This window comes from Patella vulgata, chromosome 4, assembly GCF_932274485.2.
Source record: "Patella vulgata chromosome 4, xgPatVulg1.2, whole genome shotgun sequence".
NCBI lineage: Eukaryota > Metazoa > Mollusca > Gastropoda > Patellidae > Patella > Patella vulgata.
The window spans coordinates 81,898,372-81,916,585 of NC_065882.2; the positions used below are offsets into that span (position 1 = coordinate 81,898,372).

At 37.7% G+C, this 18,214-nt stretch overlaps 1 protein-coding gene across 1 annotated transcript; it reads left to right on the plus strand.

The window, feature by feature from the left end:
- Positions 1-385: 385 nt before the first annotated feature.
- Positions 386-1,575, plus strand: LOC130012471 (uncharacterized; the record flags this gene model as incomplete). The annotated part of the gene is made up of 2 exons (XM_056100495.1): positions 386-1,051; positions 1,145-1,575. Coding segments are annotated over exons 1-2 (891 nt in total), but the record flags the coding sequence as incomplete, so codon positions are not given.
- Between the last annotated feature and the right edge of the window lie 16,639 nt (positions 1,576-18,214).

The following is an 18,214-nucleotide window of genomic DNA, read 5'->3' on the forward strand; positions in this document are numbered from 1 at the left end:
TCAAAAGTTTATGAAAATGTGCCAAGGCAACCTGTTTGTTTCTTCTGTAAATGTTGGTTCATTTGCAACGAACTCGTCAGAAAACTATATACCCTGAAGGTCAAAAGTTTATGAAAATGTGCCAAGGCAACCTGTTTGTTTCTTCTGTAAAGATCCACACATTTTGGATAGATGTTCTGTTTTTCTGAAGAAAAGAATTGATGATAGAAAAGACTTTCTAAGAAACAACAAATTATGTTTTAGTTGCTTAAATCCTGGAATTATTACAAGTTTTGTAGTAGAAGAAAAACATGCGATACATGTATATGTAACATGTATCATCCAACAGCTTTACACGGTGATGTGCATGAAAGAACTGATACATCAGAAAGGCCTGCAACTACAAGTCATAATTGTAAGTTGGACATTAGCGATAAATCAAGTCATTGTTCGATGATTCTTCCTGTGTGGATTTCCCATATGTCAAATCCAGAATAAGAATGTCTTGTATATGCCCTTTTAGATACTCAGTCAGACTCTAGTTTCATTTCAGATACGACTTGCGATCAGTTAGGTATCGATGGACCCCACATACAGTTATCATTATCAACAATGTTTGCGAAAGATATGCGAGTAGATAGTCGTAAAATGACTGGTTTAATTATCAGAGGACATAACTGTGACATTAGAATTCCTTTGTCAACTGCGTATACAAGAAACGAAATACCTGCTAATCGTTCTCATATCCCTACACCTGAAATAGCTTGTAGGTGGCCTCACCTTGAAACAATTGCGAATGAATTAATGTCACTGAACTCTTGTGAGATTGGTTTGCTTATTGGTTATAATTGTTTCCGTGCGTTATTACCTCGTGAAGTTATCCCCCCTGTATTGAATGAACCCTTTGGTCAGAAGACAGATCTTGGATGGGGAATTATTGGTAATGTTGATCCAGACATGAATAATGAACTTAAATGCGATGAGTTTATGTTTTGTAGTCATAAAACTGAGAGTAATGTTCAACCACTTCATTCGATTAGAGAAGTCTCCGATCAAAACATTCGAACACGACATGCGTTTATTTCATTTAAAACTCAAATTAAGTTAAAGAAATCGTAAGCCCTTTTAATATTCTCAAGATTTATTATTTCATTTAAAACTCAAGTTAAAGAAATCGTAAGCCCTTTTAATATTCTCAAGATTTTAGAAACTGACTTTAGTGATCTCCACTCTTGCAGTAATCAAACATATTCACGTGAAGATAAACAGTTTTTGAATAAAATGTCAGAAAGTATACATTTAACATCTGATAATCACTATGAGATGCCCTTGCCATTTAGAGATAGGGAACCTACACTTCCTAACAACCGAGCTCATGCGTTACAAAGACTTTTACCATTGCGTAATAAATTTAAGAAGGATGAAAATTATCGACATGATTATCGTCAGTTTATGTCAGACATTATAAGTAAAGGATATGCAGAAAAAGTTCCTGCGGATGAACTTCATCAAGATATCGGTAGAGTATGGTATATCCCTCACCACGCGGTTTACCACCCGAAGAAGCCTAACAAAATACGCGTAGTATTTGATTGCAATGCCAGATTTAAAAAACAGTCAATAAACGACCATCTTCTTAAAGGCCCAGATCTTACTAACACGCTAACTGGTGTACTCTGTAGATTTAGAAAAGAATCCATAGCTGTGATTTGCGACATAGAACAGATGTTCTATCAGTTTCGTGTAAATACAGAACATCGCAATTATTTAAGATTTCTTTGGTGGATCAATGATGAGGAAGAGCCTACGGATTTTAGGATGACAGTACACTTATTTGGTGCTGGGTCATCACCTGGTTGCGCAAACTTTGGTTTGAAACAGGCTGCTATCGATAACGAAGAGGAATTCAGTTCTGAAGTAACAGATTTTTTGAAACGAGATTTCTACGTAGATGATGGTTTAAAGTCTCTTCCTAGTGAAAGAGAAGCGATGAATCTAATCGATGGAAGTAGAAACTTGTTAGCTAAGTGCGGACTCCGATTACATAAGTTTATATCAAATTCTAAAACAGTTGTTAATTCAATAGATCCAGAAGACCGAGCTAAGGAGATACGAGATCTCGATTTATTCAACGATGAACTTCCGATGGAACGTGTATTAGGTATACAATGGTGTATTGAGTCGGACTGTTTTCAGTTTCATATAACTTTGAATGACAAGCCATTGACTAGACGTGGAATACTTTCCACAGTATGTTCTATATATGATCCATTAGGTTTTATTGCGCCGTTTTTACTATTAGGAAAACAGATACTCCAAGAACTTTGTAGAAGTCGTATTGATTGGGACACTAGTATTCCTGAAGATATGTGGTCACGCTGGGAACGTTGGCGAGATAATCTTGTGCATCTTTCGTCAGTGAAAATTCAGAGATGTTTTAAACCACAAACCTTTGGTCAAGTAACAACTCGAGAGTTACATTACTTTTCTGATGCAAGTACCTACGGATATGGTCAGTGTACATACTTGCGATTAGTTGATGATCAACAAAACGTATATTGCTCACTTGTTGCTGGGAAATCACGAGTAACACCACTTAAGCCTATAACTATACCTCGTTTAGAACTTGCAACTGCCCTTGTTTCAGTTAGAGTCGGTGTGCATTTGAAGAGTGAACTCGACTATGATGACATTAGTGAAATTTATTGGACCGATAGTAAGGTTGTGTTAGGATACATAAGTAATGATGCCAGACGTTTTCAAACCTTTGTTGCTAATCGAGTCCAACAAATTCGAGAAGCGTCGTCACCTGCTCAGTGGAATTTTGTACGTAGTTCTGATAATCCTGCGGATGCAGCTTCTTGTGGATTAGAAGTTGGCGAACTGGTTAATCAGTCGAAATGGTTTACCGGACCTGATTTTTTGTGGAATCTTGAACTTCCCGTAACGTGCGATTTCAAAGAAGAATCCCTAATTTCCAAGGATGACCCAGAAGTAAGAAAAGTTCAAGTATTTGCAACACAGTTAACAAAACCTACTGTAGAATTCGACTTACCACGTTTTAAGCATATTTCAACATGGTTTCGAGTTAAAAGAGCTGTTGCCCTGTGTCTGCGATTAAGAAAGAAGATACAAGTTAATCACGCGAGTCTGAAATCTGTTTACACACCTTTAACCGTGGATGAATTACAACATGCTGAAACAATAATCATTAAACTTCTTCAATCACAAGTTTTCAGCGAAGAAATACAAATTTTGAAGAAATTACAGCAAGCGACTGATGATAATGCTGTGAAGAGAAAACTAAAGAAATCATCATCGTTATATAAGTTAGATCCATATCTTGATCATAATGGTATAATTCGAGTTGGTGGACGCCTTAAATTGTCTAATTTGGACCCTGCAGAAAAGAATCCAATAATACTGCCTAAGAAACATCATTTGACTACGTTGATCGTTCGTCATTTCAATGAAACTGTAAAGCATCAAGGTAAAGGTCTCACAACTAATGAGATACGCTCCAGTGGATTTTGGATATTAGGATGTAGTTCAGTTGTTTCAAGTTACATCTATCATTGCGTCATCTGTCGTAAATTGCGAGGAAGAGTACAAGAACAGAAAATGTCAGAACTTCCTGAAGATCGATTAGAGCCTGCGCCTTGCGCTGTTGATTGTTTTGGACCATGGACTATTAAGGAAGGAAGAAGTGAACGAAAGCGTTATGGTGTATTATATACATGTATGACTAGTCGAGCCGTTCACATAGAAATTGCGAATAGTTTGTCAACAGACTCATTTATTAACAGTTTGCATCGATTTATTGCTATTCGCGGTCCTGTACGTCAGTTACGTTCGGATAACGGCACCAATTTTGTTGGAGCAAAAAGAGAACTATCTGAGCTTATTCATAAGATCAATCATGATCATGTTAGACAATATTTTTTAGAAAATGGTTGCGACTTTGTTTTCAAAATGAACACCCCTGCTGCGAGTCATATGGGCGGATTTTGGGAACGCCAAATAAGGTCAGTGCGAGCTGTTCTCTCTACGCTTATGATGCAGTCTGGAACACAGTTAGATGATGAATCTCTTCGTACTTTATGTATGAAGCTGCAGCAATTGTGAACAGTCGTCCTTTGACTGTAGATACTCTTAACGATGTCACATCTTTAGCACCTTTGACACCTAATCATTTGTTGACTATGAAGACTAAGATTATTTTACCACCTCCTGGAGAATTTCAAAAGGAGAGTTTATTCTAAAAAGCGATGGCGTCGTGTGCAGTATATGGCCAATGAGTTTTGGACACGGGGGAAACGCGAATTTCTACAAAATCAACAAGTGCGCTCTAAATGGAATGATTCTAAACGTGAAATTTGTAACGGTGATATTGTTCTTCTGATAGATGATAGTCTTCCGCGAAACCAATGGTCGGTGTGTCGTGTTGTTAAAACATATCCCGATGCGGACAATCATGTGCGTAAAGTAAAGCTTTACATTGGTAATAAATATATAAATTCTGATGGAAAATGTGTAATTCCGCCTGTATATTTAGAACGTCCAGTACAGAAATTAGTTTTACTTCTTGGACTTGAAGACCAGGGAAATCCCCGCCAAGGAGCCAACTGAACTGTCTTATTAAAATTAGAACTCTCTTTATTAAGTTCGTTGAAATATTGAATATCTAATAGTTAGGTTGTTATGTTTTTTGTTGAAAATTAGCATACTAATTTTGAGGAGCCATGTAACAATTGTCGTCTTGCCGTAGTGTTGCGATTGAATGAATGCATAGTCAAGTATAGACCGTATGACTTCCTAGAGGGATAGCTATTGGGAGCATCAATTGTTTACATTCTATAGTTTCCTAATTATATTTTATATCCGAAGTATAGATATGTTTATTAGTGTATTCTATATATTAGAGTAAATATTAAATACGTACATAATTATTCAGTTAATCAAATTATGATTATAAATATTTGGTTCGAATTTGTATGTGTACTTCATTAGTTACTCCTATAAATCGTGGTCTTTCGTCTGGGATCAAGCATGGCAGCCAAATTTGTGCGTTGCGGAAAGGGGTGAAGTCAAAAAGGTATTGTGTTATAAACATATATTTTTGGTTGTAATTATCAGTTAATATGTCCATCACATAACTAAGTATATGTCAGTATTCTTATTTTATATGTATAATTGCGTTTTGGGTTTAAAATCTTGTGTATTGTATTAGCTGTCATGCAGGCACTGTCAAACGCCGTTTCCTAGCTAACAATATTACGTAGTTTGTACGTTGTGCTATAGTTATTATCGTATATCAATTAGTACCGTTTAGTAATTCTGTTAACTTTTGTTATTTCAGTTTTCACATATGTGTATGTGTGTGTATATTCAACTTGATATTCATCATATAATCAACTTAGAATTGTCTGTCAACTTAATGATGATATAAAGAGAATTCATATTGAACCCTAAAACTTGTATGTTGAATTTGTTGATTATTCCGGTACACATTTAGTAAAAAGCTTGCGACTTAATCCCAGAAGATTGCGCAGAGCATCACACCTCTGTTCATTTGTGTTTGGCTGCCTGCGTAACGAGGTGTGCTGTTACAGGAAATATACTAAATTCGTCATTTGGCTTAATTTAACCAATCATATCAGAAATTTCACAGGTTCTAGGCTATGAACCGGCATTTCTGTGCATGATATCCATGAGTCCTATAAAAGAAATCATAGTAAACTTTTAAGGCAGACTTTCATTGGGTTCCGGAGAGTTTACCACCCGAGTTCCTAGACAGCAGCTTGATTCCAGAAGGGGATAGATGTAATTTTTATCAGCAGACTCGCTCATATCGAGTCTGGCTGGCTACGGTTTGAGAATGACTTTAGTATTGTAATCTATACTATGCTTGTATCCATGTATCCAGCTTGATATATAAAATGTAAAAAGGAACTGTTGCATTGTTAAAACTACTGAGAAGACAAACGTCTTAAGAAAACAGTAAGAAGTAAATACACAACGTGAAGGGGAAGCAAAGACAGCTAGGGACAAATTCTAGACGATCACAAGGCTACTAAGATATGTAGTAAGAAATGAAATGAAATGGGCTTTAACGTCCTACTGTTCTGCTCCTATGCTGGGATAATGAAGACGGGCATACGCCATACAGTGTACTATGAGGGATATTTTGCCCGGGCAGCGGCACTATCGCCTACTCCTATGTCGAATTTCAACTGCCAAGGGATCTTTTACGTGCATCCCAATGTATACACGGGACCTCGGTTTTTCGTCTCACCGAAGGTCTAGACAGCTGTCCTTGTCAGGCCCTCCGTCCTGCATCACTGACAAGGGGGGGAACCACGCCGGAAAATCTGGATGTACTTTCTCGGCCAATGCAGGGATCCCCCGATATGTAGTAAGAAAAGATGCATGGGTCGTACGTAGGATGTGGCGACCGGTTTGCTCAACACCCGCTCTCCACGTCTGACAGAAGATCCATGGTACTACATATCATCAAGCCTTTCAATGACTTGTTGGTCAAAAGTCAATGGTTGCATGGGTTGGGTCATCAAGTATGTCAATGTGTTGATGGTCAGAGGTCTATAGATGGATTGAAAGCACGCTAAAGATCCCAAGCCAGATATAAATTGCAGTAAGAATAGACCATAGCGCTGCTGTCAGCAAAATTTGTCTAATGGTCGGTGGGTGTAGACTAGTAAAATGTTAAACCCCATTTCCTCCCAGTTTCTTTGACGCCCCCACCCCCACACACCCAGGATCATTTGACGACCCACCCCCACACACCCAGGATCATTTGACGACCCACCCTCCACACACCCAGGATCATTTGACGACCCACCCTCCACACACCCAGGATCATTTGTACGTTTCATTTATAAACTAAAATTGACAACGTTTCGAAACTTACTCATCATTCTCTTCCTCTCTGTTTCTACCTCAATTCTTTCTTGTTTAGCCTTTTCTAACTTTAATTTCAACTCTTCTGAAATACACAGACTTTCAATGAAATACACCTTTCTCGTTCAGCATCAGGACCGATCCGAGGAGAGGGGTTCACTAGTCCGCGGGTGCACTAGTCCGCCGCAATAAGAAATACTATCAATATGGGTATCAATAAACCTAACCCTAACCCTAACACAACTTAATAATAATAAATATCGGTGGACTAATGAACCTTAACCCTAACCCTAATAATAGATATCGGCGGACTAATGAACCCGCAGACTAGCGAACCCACGGACTAGTGAGCATTCCCCAATCCGAGGGCCTCCTGGTTAGCAAGCTAGCGTATTACTCACTGAGTCACTGTGGCTTAATTCTAGTTGTAAGATTATTTGTTTAAAGATACATTATGTAAGATTTAGATAAAGAGCTGACCATTCTTGCTATAATACTTCGAAAATAGATAATATTTAATGAATAATTTGAAAACATCATTTAAATTACTCTATTGCGAGCGACGATATTAGCCTTTGAAGGTTTGACAAGACGTGTGCAATAATTTCAACCACCGTACTGGTTGTTCGAAGCTAAGTCTCTCTCCTCCATTTTTAGTTTAAATCAAAATATGTCTGAACTGTTCTAATCTATTTAATATGGGATAAAACCGATGCCATCGAGAGTTGATTATGGCCTGGTTAAGTTAATTAATGTCTAATTAATAATTTAGATAACATTTCAGACCTAAAGAAAGACCTGCAATAGGCAGATTTAGCTTTAGAATAATGTATGTTTAAAATATATTCTATTATAATTTATGTTTAAAACAAAGAAATGGTGTGTTTTATCGCTCATGAATTTATTAACTGAACCATACGAACTCACCTATGGTGACTGTTGAAAGATCTACGTCATTCTCTACATCCTCCACGTGGTTCACCTCGATGGTCTGTTCAGTCGGATCTGTTGGGCTATTTATTCGTACCACATCGCTTTCCCTTTCTGATATAGCTTTTAAAATAATAACAAATATTCGTCACGATATAGTAGTATCCAGAGACACGGGGGGGAGAGGGGGGATGTGGTTCAATGTTCACTGAACACGAACGATGGCAATTTTATTTCAATAATTTGCTTGCGCGTTGGTATCTTTAGTAATGAGAGGAAACTGAAGGACTCAGTGACAAGCTTTATGATATAAAGAGCAGGCGTTACAAATTATCATTAGATCATCACCATCTCTTTTACTCGACACAGTCTTGTTAATTATGACTACAGAGTTGAAAATACCCAGGCTATAGGTCATGGCAGCGGAAATGAAATGGAGTTTAACGTCCTACTGTTCTGTCCGGACATACGCCATACAGCGTGCTTTGAGGGAAATTGTGCTGTCAAGGCATTTTTTACCACTCTGTACACGGGACCTACTCTTATGTCGAATCCCAACTGTCAAGATATCTTTTACGTGCACGCCAATGTGTACACGGGATCTCGGGTTTTCGTCCAATCAGAACGACTGGACATCCGCCCTTGTCCTACACCACTGACAAGGGGAAACTACGCCGGAAAATGCCAATGAACTTTCACGTCCAACACCGGGAGCGATCATGGCAGTGGACCTCGACATTGATGTAATGGGTGGCATAGGAAACAAAATACCTTTACTTTGTTCAAAGAATTTATTCATATCTAATCCACTTTAAAGGATCTAACAATAAGAAAACTAAAGTTAATCAACATGGAACCGCGGTGGAACTGGCGATCTCAGGTTCGCTCCAAGCGTTGGTCGTGAAGTAGGTCGTCGTGCCGCTATCTGGGCAAACTTTCCCTCATAACATGCCCAGCTTCATTATCCCAGTCGGTGCAGAAAAGTAGGGCGTTTACACCCCATTTTAATTGGTTACTGAAGATGTACCGGTTTGCTTGTTGAAGATAATGTGCTAGATTATAATATACTTACTATTGTCTGCTTCTGGTGGTGGATTCTCCTGTAACAAATACAAACACTATAGTTGATTAGAGCCAGATGATGAATTAAAATATCTTACCATTTATACAGTAAATTAATATATAAACACTCCAGTCGTTATTGTAACTGGGGGAGAAAGAGTGAAATGGAGTTTAACGTCCACTCGACACAAACTAGGTCATTTCGGGACTAACATATATGGTTCAATTTTATGTCAATAATTCGCTTGGGCGTTGGGGTCTTTAGCTGTTGGACTTGGAGGTAACCTACGAGGCTGGACAGGCGACCCTACCCTTGTCACGTACAAGTGGTGAATCGAAACCACGCCACTTGACCTAATGATAAAACAAAACACCCAAAACTTGTAAACAGTAAAAACATCTACCTTATCATCTGTGACATCAACATAATCTTCATTTCCGTCATTTCCGTTTTCCAAACAGTCGTCTTCAATCTCGTTAATATGTGTAGAGTTATCGTTCTTGTCGTCATCCATGCATTGTGATGTCACCGATATTTCTTCATCCGCCTCTTCCGGTTCTTCCCTACACCCTCTTGCATCGTCTTCTATGGTAGTTTTATCTGTAGCCTCTTGGTTCGTAGACTTTGGATCCGGTCTTCCAAACCAAACATTTGAAGAATGTGGCGGTGGTAGAATCGGCATGCCATTATTCGGAAACATTATGTTCTGCGCAGGTGCGGTGAACGGAAACATGGGCAATACTGGTGCCGAGTCCGGTAAGCGAGAACCGAAGTTGTTGTAAGGCAAACTCAGTGATCGAAAAAACTCGCCATAAGATGTAATACCACGGAACATATTAGGAAACGCTGAATGTGTTGATGCTGGGTTATTTTGAAAGGGCAAATAAGGGGAGAAATTTAAGACCCCTGACGTGCTCGTATGCGTGGGTGGTATGGGTACGGGGGGTGTGATTGGGGTGCTAGGGACCTCATAGTTGTGGCTGCGGGGTGCGGTCGAGAATCGTTTCCGGCATCCACCATTAAACATGGCTTTTACATCTTCCCACGCGTGCAGAAGCGAATCGGGCGGATTTTCTTCTGTCAGGAAAAGATGGCGTCTCCAAGAATTAAAGTTGGCGGCGTCGGGGTGTTTATATTCACTGGATTCTGTTTTGTGGTAATGGAATATGAATTTATTTGGTGAGAAATAATTTTCACAGGTCAGGCATTTTATACATTTCGCTCTCGAGCTGTTATATCTAGAAGGCTGAAATAAACCTTTACAGCCCCAACCACACTGGTGATGGACTTTAAACGAGAAGTCTTCGGGAAGTCGTGGCGGAGGAATATCTTCAATAAACGACTTGACTAATCTCTCAGCCTCTCTTTTAGTTATCAATCCGCATCGCCGCGAGGATATGGGCATGGCACCGGTTCGTCTTAGTATCTCTAATTGTGAGGCCGAACACTGCATACATGTGATGCCCAGGGCGACACGACGATTATGAATCTCATTGTAGCTAAAATCGCGGAGCAGTGTATTAGATATTTGCGCTAGACAGAGTCGTTCCTTGTTATCGACAGTCAGGCCTATTATTGGAACACCTAGTAACATCACTGTACCAACGCGTACATTCGATGTCTCTATCGCCCTTTCTTCAAACTCAGCCATGTTGTCATGGTCGTTTCTATCGTTACCGAACGCTGGTACTGATGACGTCGACATACAATGGACGCGTGGATTGACGAGTTGTGACGATAAAATGTCCATGTAATTCGTAGATGGGCGACTTTGATTATTCATCGTATAATCTGTAAAATAAAATATGTCGTTATTATTAATCCCTTGCAAACTTAAATATTATGAAAGTATTTCGTATTTTATTTTCCCAATGATTTTGTAATCCATAAAATCTACATTACACATTCACCATGTCCCTCATACCATCTTATCGACACGTCCCTCACCCCACCCATTTACTGCACCCGCCACACCCACCCTTTTACTACACTCGCCACACGCATCATCTCCCTCATTCCATCGTATCGACATGTCCCTCGCCCCCTTACTGTACTCGCCACGCTCATCAAGTCCCTCATTCCATCGTATCGACATGTCCCTCGCCCCCTTACTGTACTCGCCACGCTCATCAAGTCCCTCATTCCATCGTATCGACATGTCCCTCGCCCCCTTACTGTACTCGCCACGCTCATCAAGTCCCTCATTCCATCGTATCGACATGTCCCTCGCCCCCTTACTGTACTCGCCACTCTCATCAAGTCCCTCATTCCATCGTATCGACATGTCCCTCGCCCCCTTACTGTACTCGCCACGCTCATCAAGTCCCTCACCCCCTTACTATACGCGCCACACTCATCAAGTGCCCCATCTATCATATCGACATGTCCCTCACACAACCCTCTTATTGTACTCGCCACACTTATCATGTGCCTCATTCCATCTTCGACTCGTAAGTTAGTTCATCGGGATTATCCAAAGTGGTTTCCCTTTGCCAGTGGTGCAGGACGGGGGGCCTGACAAGGACAACTGTCTAACATGCATTGGCATGCACGTAATTGATCCCGTGATATAAGAGTAGGCCGTAGCGCCGTTGTCCGGGCAAAATGTCCTTCGTGGCACACTGAATGGCGTATGCCCGTCTTGATTAGCCCTGTCGGAGCAGAACGATGGGGCGTTAAACCCCATTTCATTTCCTTTCGTTAAACATACATTATGCAAGAACTAAATCTGCCTATTGCAGGTCTTTCTTTAGGCCTCGATGGCATCGCTAGGCTGCGAGGTTTATTGGATTAAGTTCCGATTTGCTGTTCGACTTCCATTCATAATTAAGTCATGAAATGGATAATCGAGACTAAGTTTTTTTATCCTACCGACTTCAGTAATGATGATCGCTAAAATCTCGGTTCATAGTGGATTAATTTGACTGAAATTTCCAGCAAATTCCCTTTTTAGTAGCTAGTTTTTATCTATTATAGTGAGAACTGCCAGCTCTCCCATAATGTATCTTTAACGTACTGTCATAGTTCACATGGGCTTTCGTTCCATCCTAACAACTAGACGTTTCCAAGAAACCAAGCTAGAATCCCTGAGGAACTTTCTCGATCAACACCGGCATAGAACCACGGGTCTATCCCCTGGCAAGTGTGCAAAATGATACCAATCAAAAGAAAGAAATTAAATTAGCGTGGTTTTCATTGCAACAAGATAAGATTTCTCGTCCAATTAGTTGGAAAGAACCAGGACAATATTCTTGAACATATTTGATAAAGTAAATCAATGATAACAATAAGGTCTAGCAAATATCTATAATTTGTGTTGAGAAAAAAACCCTAGAGGTTATTGTTTCGGAAGTGATCAATCAATGTGCCCCATGTGGTAATAACGATTCATTCAATATGACTATTGTATTACAAATTAAACGCTGATAGTTCTACACAAAAACACAAATTATTTCCACTCTGGCATCAATTCATCTTATATCTTGTATTCTTTGGTGTCTTGATCAGTGACGACGTGGGTTTGTCATTTCTTCTTTTCTCCTGAGATAAATCTAATCAACTCGGTTTACACATCATCATAGCTCGATATTAAAACATGGCGGGATGGTTTCATTAGCAAGAATTTCATTACTTATTTATATTCATTAAATGTCGGTCTTTTAAATGTCATCTAGATAACCCAGCTTGTTTTCTATTGACTCTGGTGCAGGGCGGAGGATCTGGCAAGGGAATGCGTCTAGTCTTTCGGATGGGACGAAAATGCGAGGTCCATCTGCCTACTCGTTGGTATGGACGTAAGAGTACACTTGACAATTGGAATTCCGTCCATCTGATTAAAACACAGATCCTATTTCGTTTCGTTTTTTATAGTTCAAAATTTCGTTTTATATGTCTGTACTACACTATGATCTGGGAGAGTTGTTATATAACAGGCGTTCTGGATGACGTGAGGGGTTAGCTTATGAAACTATATGTTACGGCGACTTCTTTTTTTTTTTCTTTTCTTGGTGTGGCATGCACGGAACTGTGGGTAAACCACTAGAAACGTCAACGCTGATTGATTAATCAATGTCTGACGTCATAGGTCAAAAGCTGCTTGTATGACCCCTGACGTGAACTCCCACTATAACTTGTCAGATCTGCATGTAGTGTAGGGCATCGAAAGTATAATAAAAAACGAAATTGGAATTCCGTTAAAAGTAAACGTTTTCACTGGAAAATCTCTCTAAAACATTACACGTCTGGCGTATTTATTAGCCTGATTGGTACAGACAAGTAGGACGTTAAACCCCATTTCATTATAGGTCATGTAGCAGCCATAATACAGTAGAATTCTACGTCAAGGACCTTACCTAGAGACACAACTTATTTGAATTTCCCATTTAGAGACTGTTTGAAAAATATTTTAAAATCAAAATATCTGACATTAAATCACCATCTATTCGATGTTTATGTGCAATTTTCTCATTTTGAATTCCCCATTTTAAACTCTTGGTGATTGTTTGAAAACTATTTTTATATCAATCTATCTCTGACATTAGTTTATCACGTATACGGTATTTATGTGCGATTTTGTTTCTGAATTTGTCTTTTAATATTCTAATAAAATATAAATCCGTCATAAGGCATATATCACTTTTTATATTGCAATAAAATTCGTCTGTAGGTAAAATTTATTTTTAATACTTTAATAAAATAGGTCTGTGGGTAAATTTTACGTATAATAGTTTAGTAAAGTTGATATTTAGGTAAAAATCAATTTTAATATTTAAGTTACATTTTTTTTAGTAAATTTTAATATTTAAGTAAATTTGATCTTTAATATTTAATTAATTTGATCTTTAATATTTAAGTAAATTTGATTTTTAATATTTAAGTAAATTTGATTTTTAATATTTAGGAAATTTGATGTTTAATTTTTTAGCCACAGGAAATTTGATGTTTAATATTTAAAGATACATTATGGGAGAAAAGATAACGAGATGGCAGTTCTCGCTATAATAGTCATATTCTCGGTCATCATTACTAAAATCATTAATATAAACAGCAAGTCTCGATTATCCACCTTTATTGATTTAATTATCAACGGCCGTTAGCGGCATATAGGAATCTAATCCAGCCAACATCGAAGGCTAGCCTTGACATCGAGAGTTTATTATGGTCTGGATAAGTTAATTAATGTCTAATTGATAATTTAGATAACATTTCAGGCCTAAAGAAAGACTTGTAATAAGCAGATTTTGCTCTTGCATAATGCATGTTTAAGTAAATTTGAGTTTAGCCAAAGGAAATTTGATGTTTAATATTTAAGCAAATTTGATTTTTAATATTTTTTTAATATTTAAGCAAATTTGAGTTTTAATATTTAAGAAAATTTGAGTTTTAATATTTAAGCAAATTTGAGTTTTAATATGTAAGCAAAGTGGAGTTTTAATATTTAAGCAAATTTGAGTTTTAATATTTAAGCAAATTGGAGTTTTAATATTTAAGCAAATTTGAGTTTTAATATCAAAATAAAATTCGTTTTTAGGTAAATATCACTTTAATATTTTATTCCGATTAGTAATGGGACACAACTGTACCATTCAATCTGCACTTCGAAATACAAGTCAGTTTGTTTATGAATTTTAAACCAATACTCAATTTAACATTACCCATATCTGTAGATTTTGAAAGGGAAATAGACACCCACTTCACAGTCTCAATATTTTAAATCTTAAGTGAGTAAGACGTTGGCTCGCTTGTCTGGAGGTCGCGTGTTCGATCCCTGCATTTGCCGAACAGGTTCATCGGGATTTTTCGACATAGTGACCGCTGGCCGCGTTAGAGGAGTGACCGTTGAATAAAGAGATGAAACAACAGAATTTCTACGGGGGGAATTTATCGTGACCGCTTACAAGGAGATGTCGCTGAATAGGAGTGGCTGCTCATACAGATTCTCCTGTAGTTTCCCCTTGTCAGTGGTGCAGGACGAACGACCTGACAAGGACATGTCTAGTCGTTTGGATGGGACGACAAACCGAGGTCCAATGTATACATTAGCGTGTACGTAAAATATCGCTTGGCAGTTGGAATTTGATATAAGAGTAGGCCACAATGCCGCTGCCCGGGCAAAATTCTCCCCATAGCAGAACAGTAGGACGTTAAACCCATTTCATTTCATTTCATTTTATTTAAATCTTAAGATGTCTTGACTTCACAAAACAAATCAAATCATACAAATCTGATTAAAATACAGATCAACATTTCGTTTCGTTTTTTAATACTTTCGATGACCTCCACTAAATCAAGGGTGGTAAAGACAAAAGAAATAAACTATAAAACTTTTAAACTAAAAAAAAAATGAAACGAAATAGGATCTGTACTTTCATCAAGATCAGGCGATTTAAAATTGATTGAATCCATCAACACAGGATATGATAAGAAATGCGAGTGTAGTTTGCAAAGGGTTTCATATCACCCAAATATGACAGTCATAAACCTTAAATTCACCCCCCCCCCCTTGTCAGTGATGCAGGGTGGGGGCCTGACAAGGACGGCTGTCTCGTCGTTTGGATGGGATGAAAAACCGAGGTCCCGTGTACACATTGGCGTGCACGTTAAAGATCCCTTGACAATTGGAATTCGATATAAGAGTAGGCCGTAGTGTGGCTGTCCGGGCAAAATTTCCCTCATAGCACACTGTATGGCGTATGGCCGTCTTCTTTAGCCCAGTAGGACTTTAAACCCCATTTAATTTCATTTCGTTAAATTAGTATTATGCTATACGGTTACTATTAACTTATTTTTAAATATTTCAACTGAAGGAATTACTCAAAATCATATAAAACTTACAAGCCAATAAGTCAGTAAATTTGACAGTCATAAACCTTAAATTCATACTATGCTATAGGCTTACAATTAAATTCTAAATATAAAAAAAAATAGAATAAATATCGTTTATTTATTGATTCATAAATTTATTTATATGCATTGATTTATTCCTTTAGACATAATTTATTGACTTATTGGCTTGTAAGTTTTATGTGATTTTGAGTAATTCCTTCAGTTGAAATATTAAAAAGATAAATATACTAACATTTTAGCGCCCAGCGCGACAATTACCAGACAATAATCATGAGAATTTATACAAATGTAGCTGGTTATTGTCATAATAAAATGAAATAAAACAAAATATTAAATTATCAGATGAGGAACAAACATCAATTCTCAACGTCGCCTGTATATATTAGTAATTGTTTTCTATAAGTATTTGTTAGGATAAGCTTACTCTTCCATACACCTGTTACCGCCGTTTGTCGTATATTTTGTACACGGTGAACAGTCCATTTGCTGATTACACTATTTTGCCTATACCGTTGTTTTTTTTAGGACTTCGAATTTTGTCTAATGGTTTGGATTGTTCGTACTTGGTTTTATTTTATTATAACACTGTCCAATTACGATTAACAATCATTTGGTTTTCGATCGTTCTGAGGTTACAATGTCTTCACCAAACCACACCAAGTTGTCTATCGGAACTTGTTTCAAATGATCATCCTAGCCGAACACTACGATCGCCTAACCAAAAACTTAGTTTGTTTCCCAAAAGATAAATTAAGATTATAACTCCAGTATAACTCAGCAACATTTTGGAATAAACTACCACCAGAAAGTAGAGATGCACCAGCCTTATTGTAATTCAAGAGTTTATTAAATACAGGAGACCCAAAAATGTTATAATGAGTTAGTGTATGGAGTTTAGTCCGTTAAAAGTGCACTATTATTATATATATCATTACAATCAAAAACACACTTTTATTGAATAAGAATTACTATGGTTTATTTCACTGTATATGCTTATTACACGTGTATATGCTTGATAACGACTTGTGAAAACTTGTTGAAACGTCGCAGTGAAATAAACCATAGTAATTGTTATTCCATAAAAGTGTGTTTTTGATTATGTTCCAATTACTAAATGCCATTCAAAGAATATATTATTACAAATTTGAACTTTCATTGGCTATAACTAGAGATTGGTTGTATTTTTATTCAAGTTATTCCATGAAGTCACTGTATACGCAATTGACATTTGCCGCCGAAATATCTAATTCCTCATGGCTTAATCCGATCTAATATGTACTCAGATTCATTATTTTACATAATTAAGAAAACAAAATCGAAATACTAACCCTAGATAATGTCCCGTCGGTTTGGATTCAGTCGGATTTAAGACATGCGATGGGCTTATTGCATAGCGAGCAGCAAAGATATCTTTGTAAATACCGAACGGAACTAATCGTTTTGGAATGATATTCCTATTAGAGATTAATCTTTCGCAATATTGTAGTTTACAAGTGACTCCTTTTAATTGAAATGGCGAAATATTCAAAGATAAATTTACTGTACCTCGGGACAGTTACCAGAATTTATACAAATTTAGTTGGTTATTTTGATATAATGAAATATAAATATTTCCGATGTGAAGAACAAAAATTAAGTTCGTTTTTTAAACTTATATTGTTTCATGGTAATAAAATCAGAATCATAACAAAAAAAAAAATGATTACAATAAATAGAACTAACCTGAGTGTTAAAAGCAAGGAGTCGCATTAGTTAGACCGAATGACATTCAAACACAAGCTAGAAATGGTGGTTAATATCAGAGGTGAAAATAATTCCACTGGGATTTATTTCAATTCATTATCGAAAGAGTTCTTGCTCTGACCAGCCAATGACAATACAGATACAAAACATCGCTAAATGTCACACGCCCCTGTAATTGAATACTAATTTCTAAATCGATATTGTCACGTGCCGCGAAACCGATACCACAAACGATAAGATTAGTCCAAACGTGGGACAATGCGGAAAAAAAATATGCGATAAGAAAGGAGAGGAAGTGGAGAATGCAGCACAGAATTATATAAAAGTTAATGTTTTAACACTGTAGATTATTTAAATATTCTTTAAGTGGCAAGTTTCCTCTTATTGTTGTTATCATTGTAACGATCAGAGGATACTTTTCGAAACGAAATGAAATGAAATAAAATGGGGTTTAACGTCCTACTGTTCTGCTCCTATACTGGGCTAATGAAGACGGGCATACGCCATACAGTGTGCTATGAGGGAAATTTTGCCCGGGCAGCGGCACTATCGCCTACTCTTATATCGAATTCCAACTGCCAGGGGATCTTTTACGTGCATTCCAATATATACACGGGACCTCGGTTTTTCGTCTCATCCGAAGGACTGGACAGCTGTCCTTGTCAGGCCCTCCGTCCTGCATCACTGACAAGGGGGAACGACGCCGGAAAATCTGGATGAACTTTCTCAGCCAAT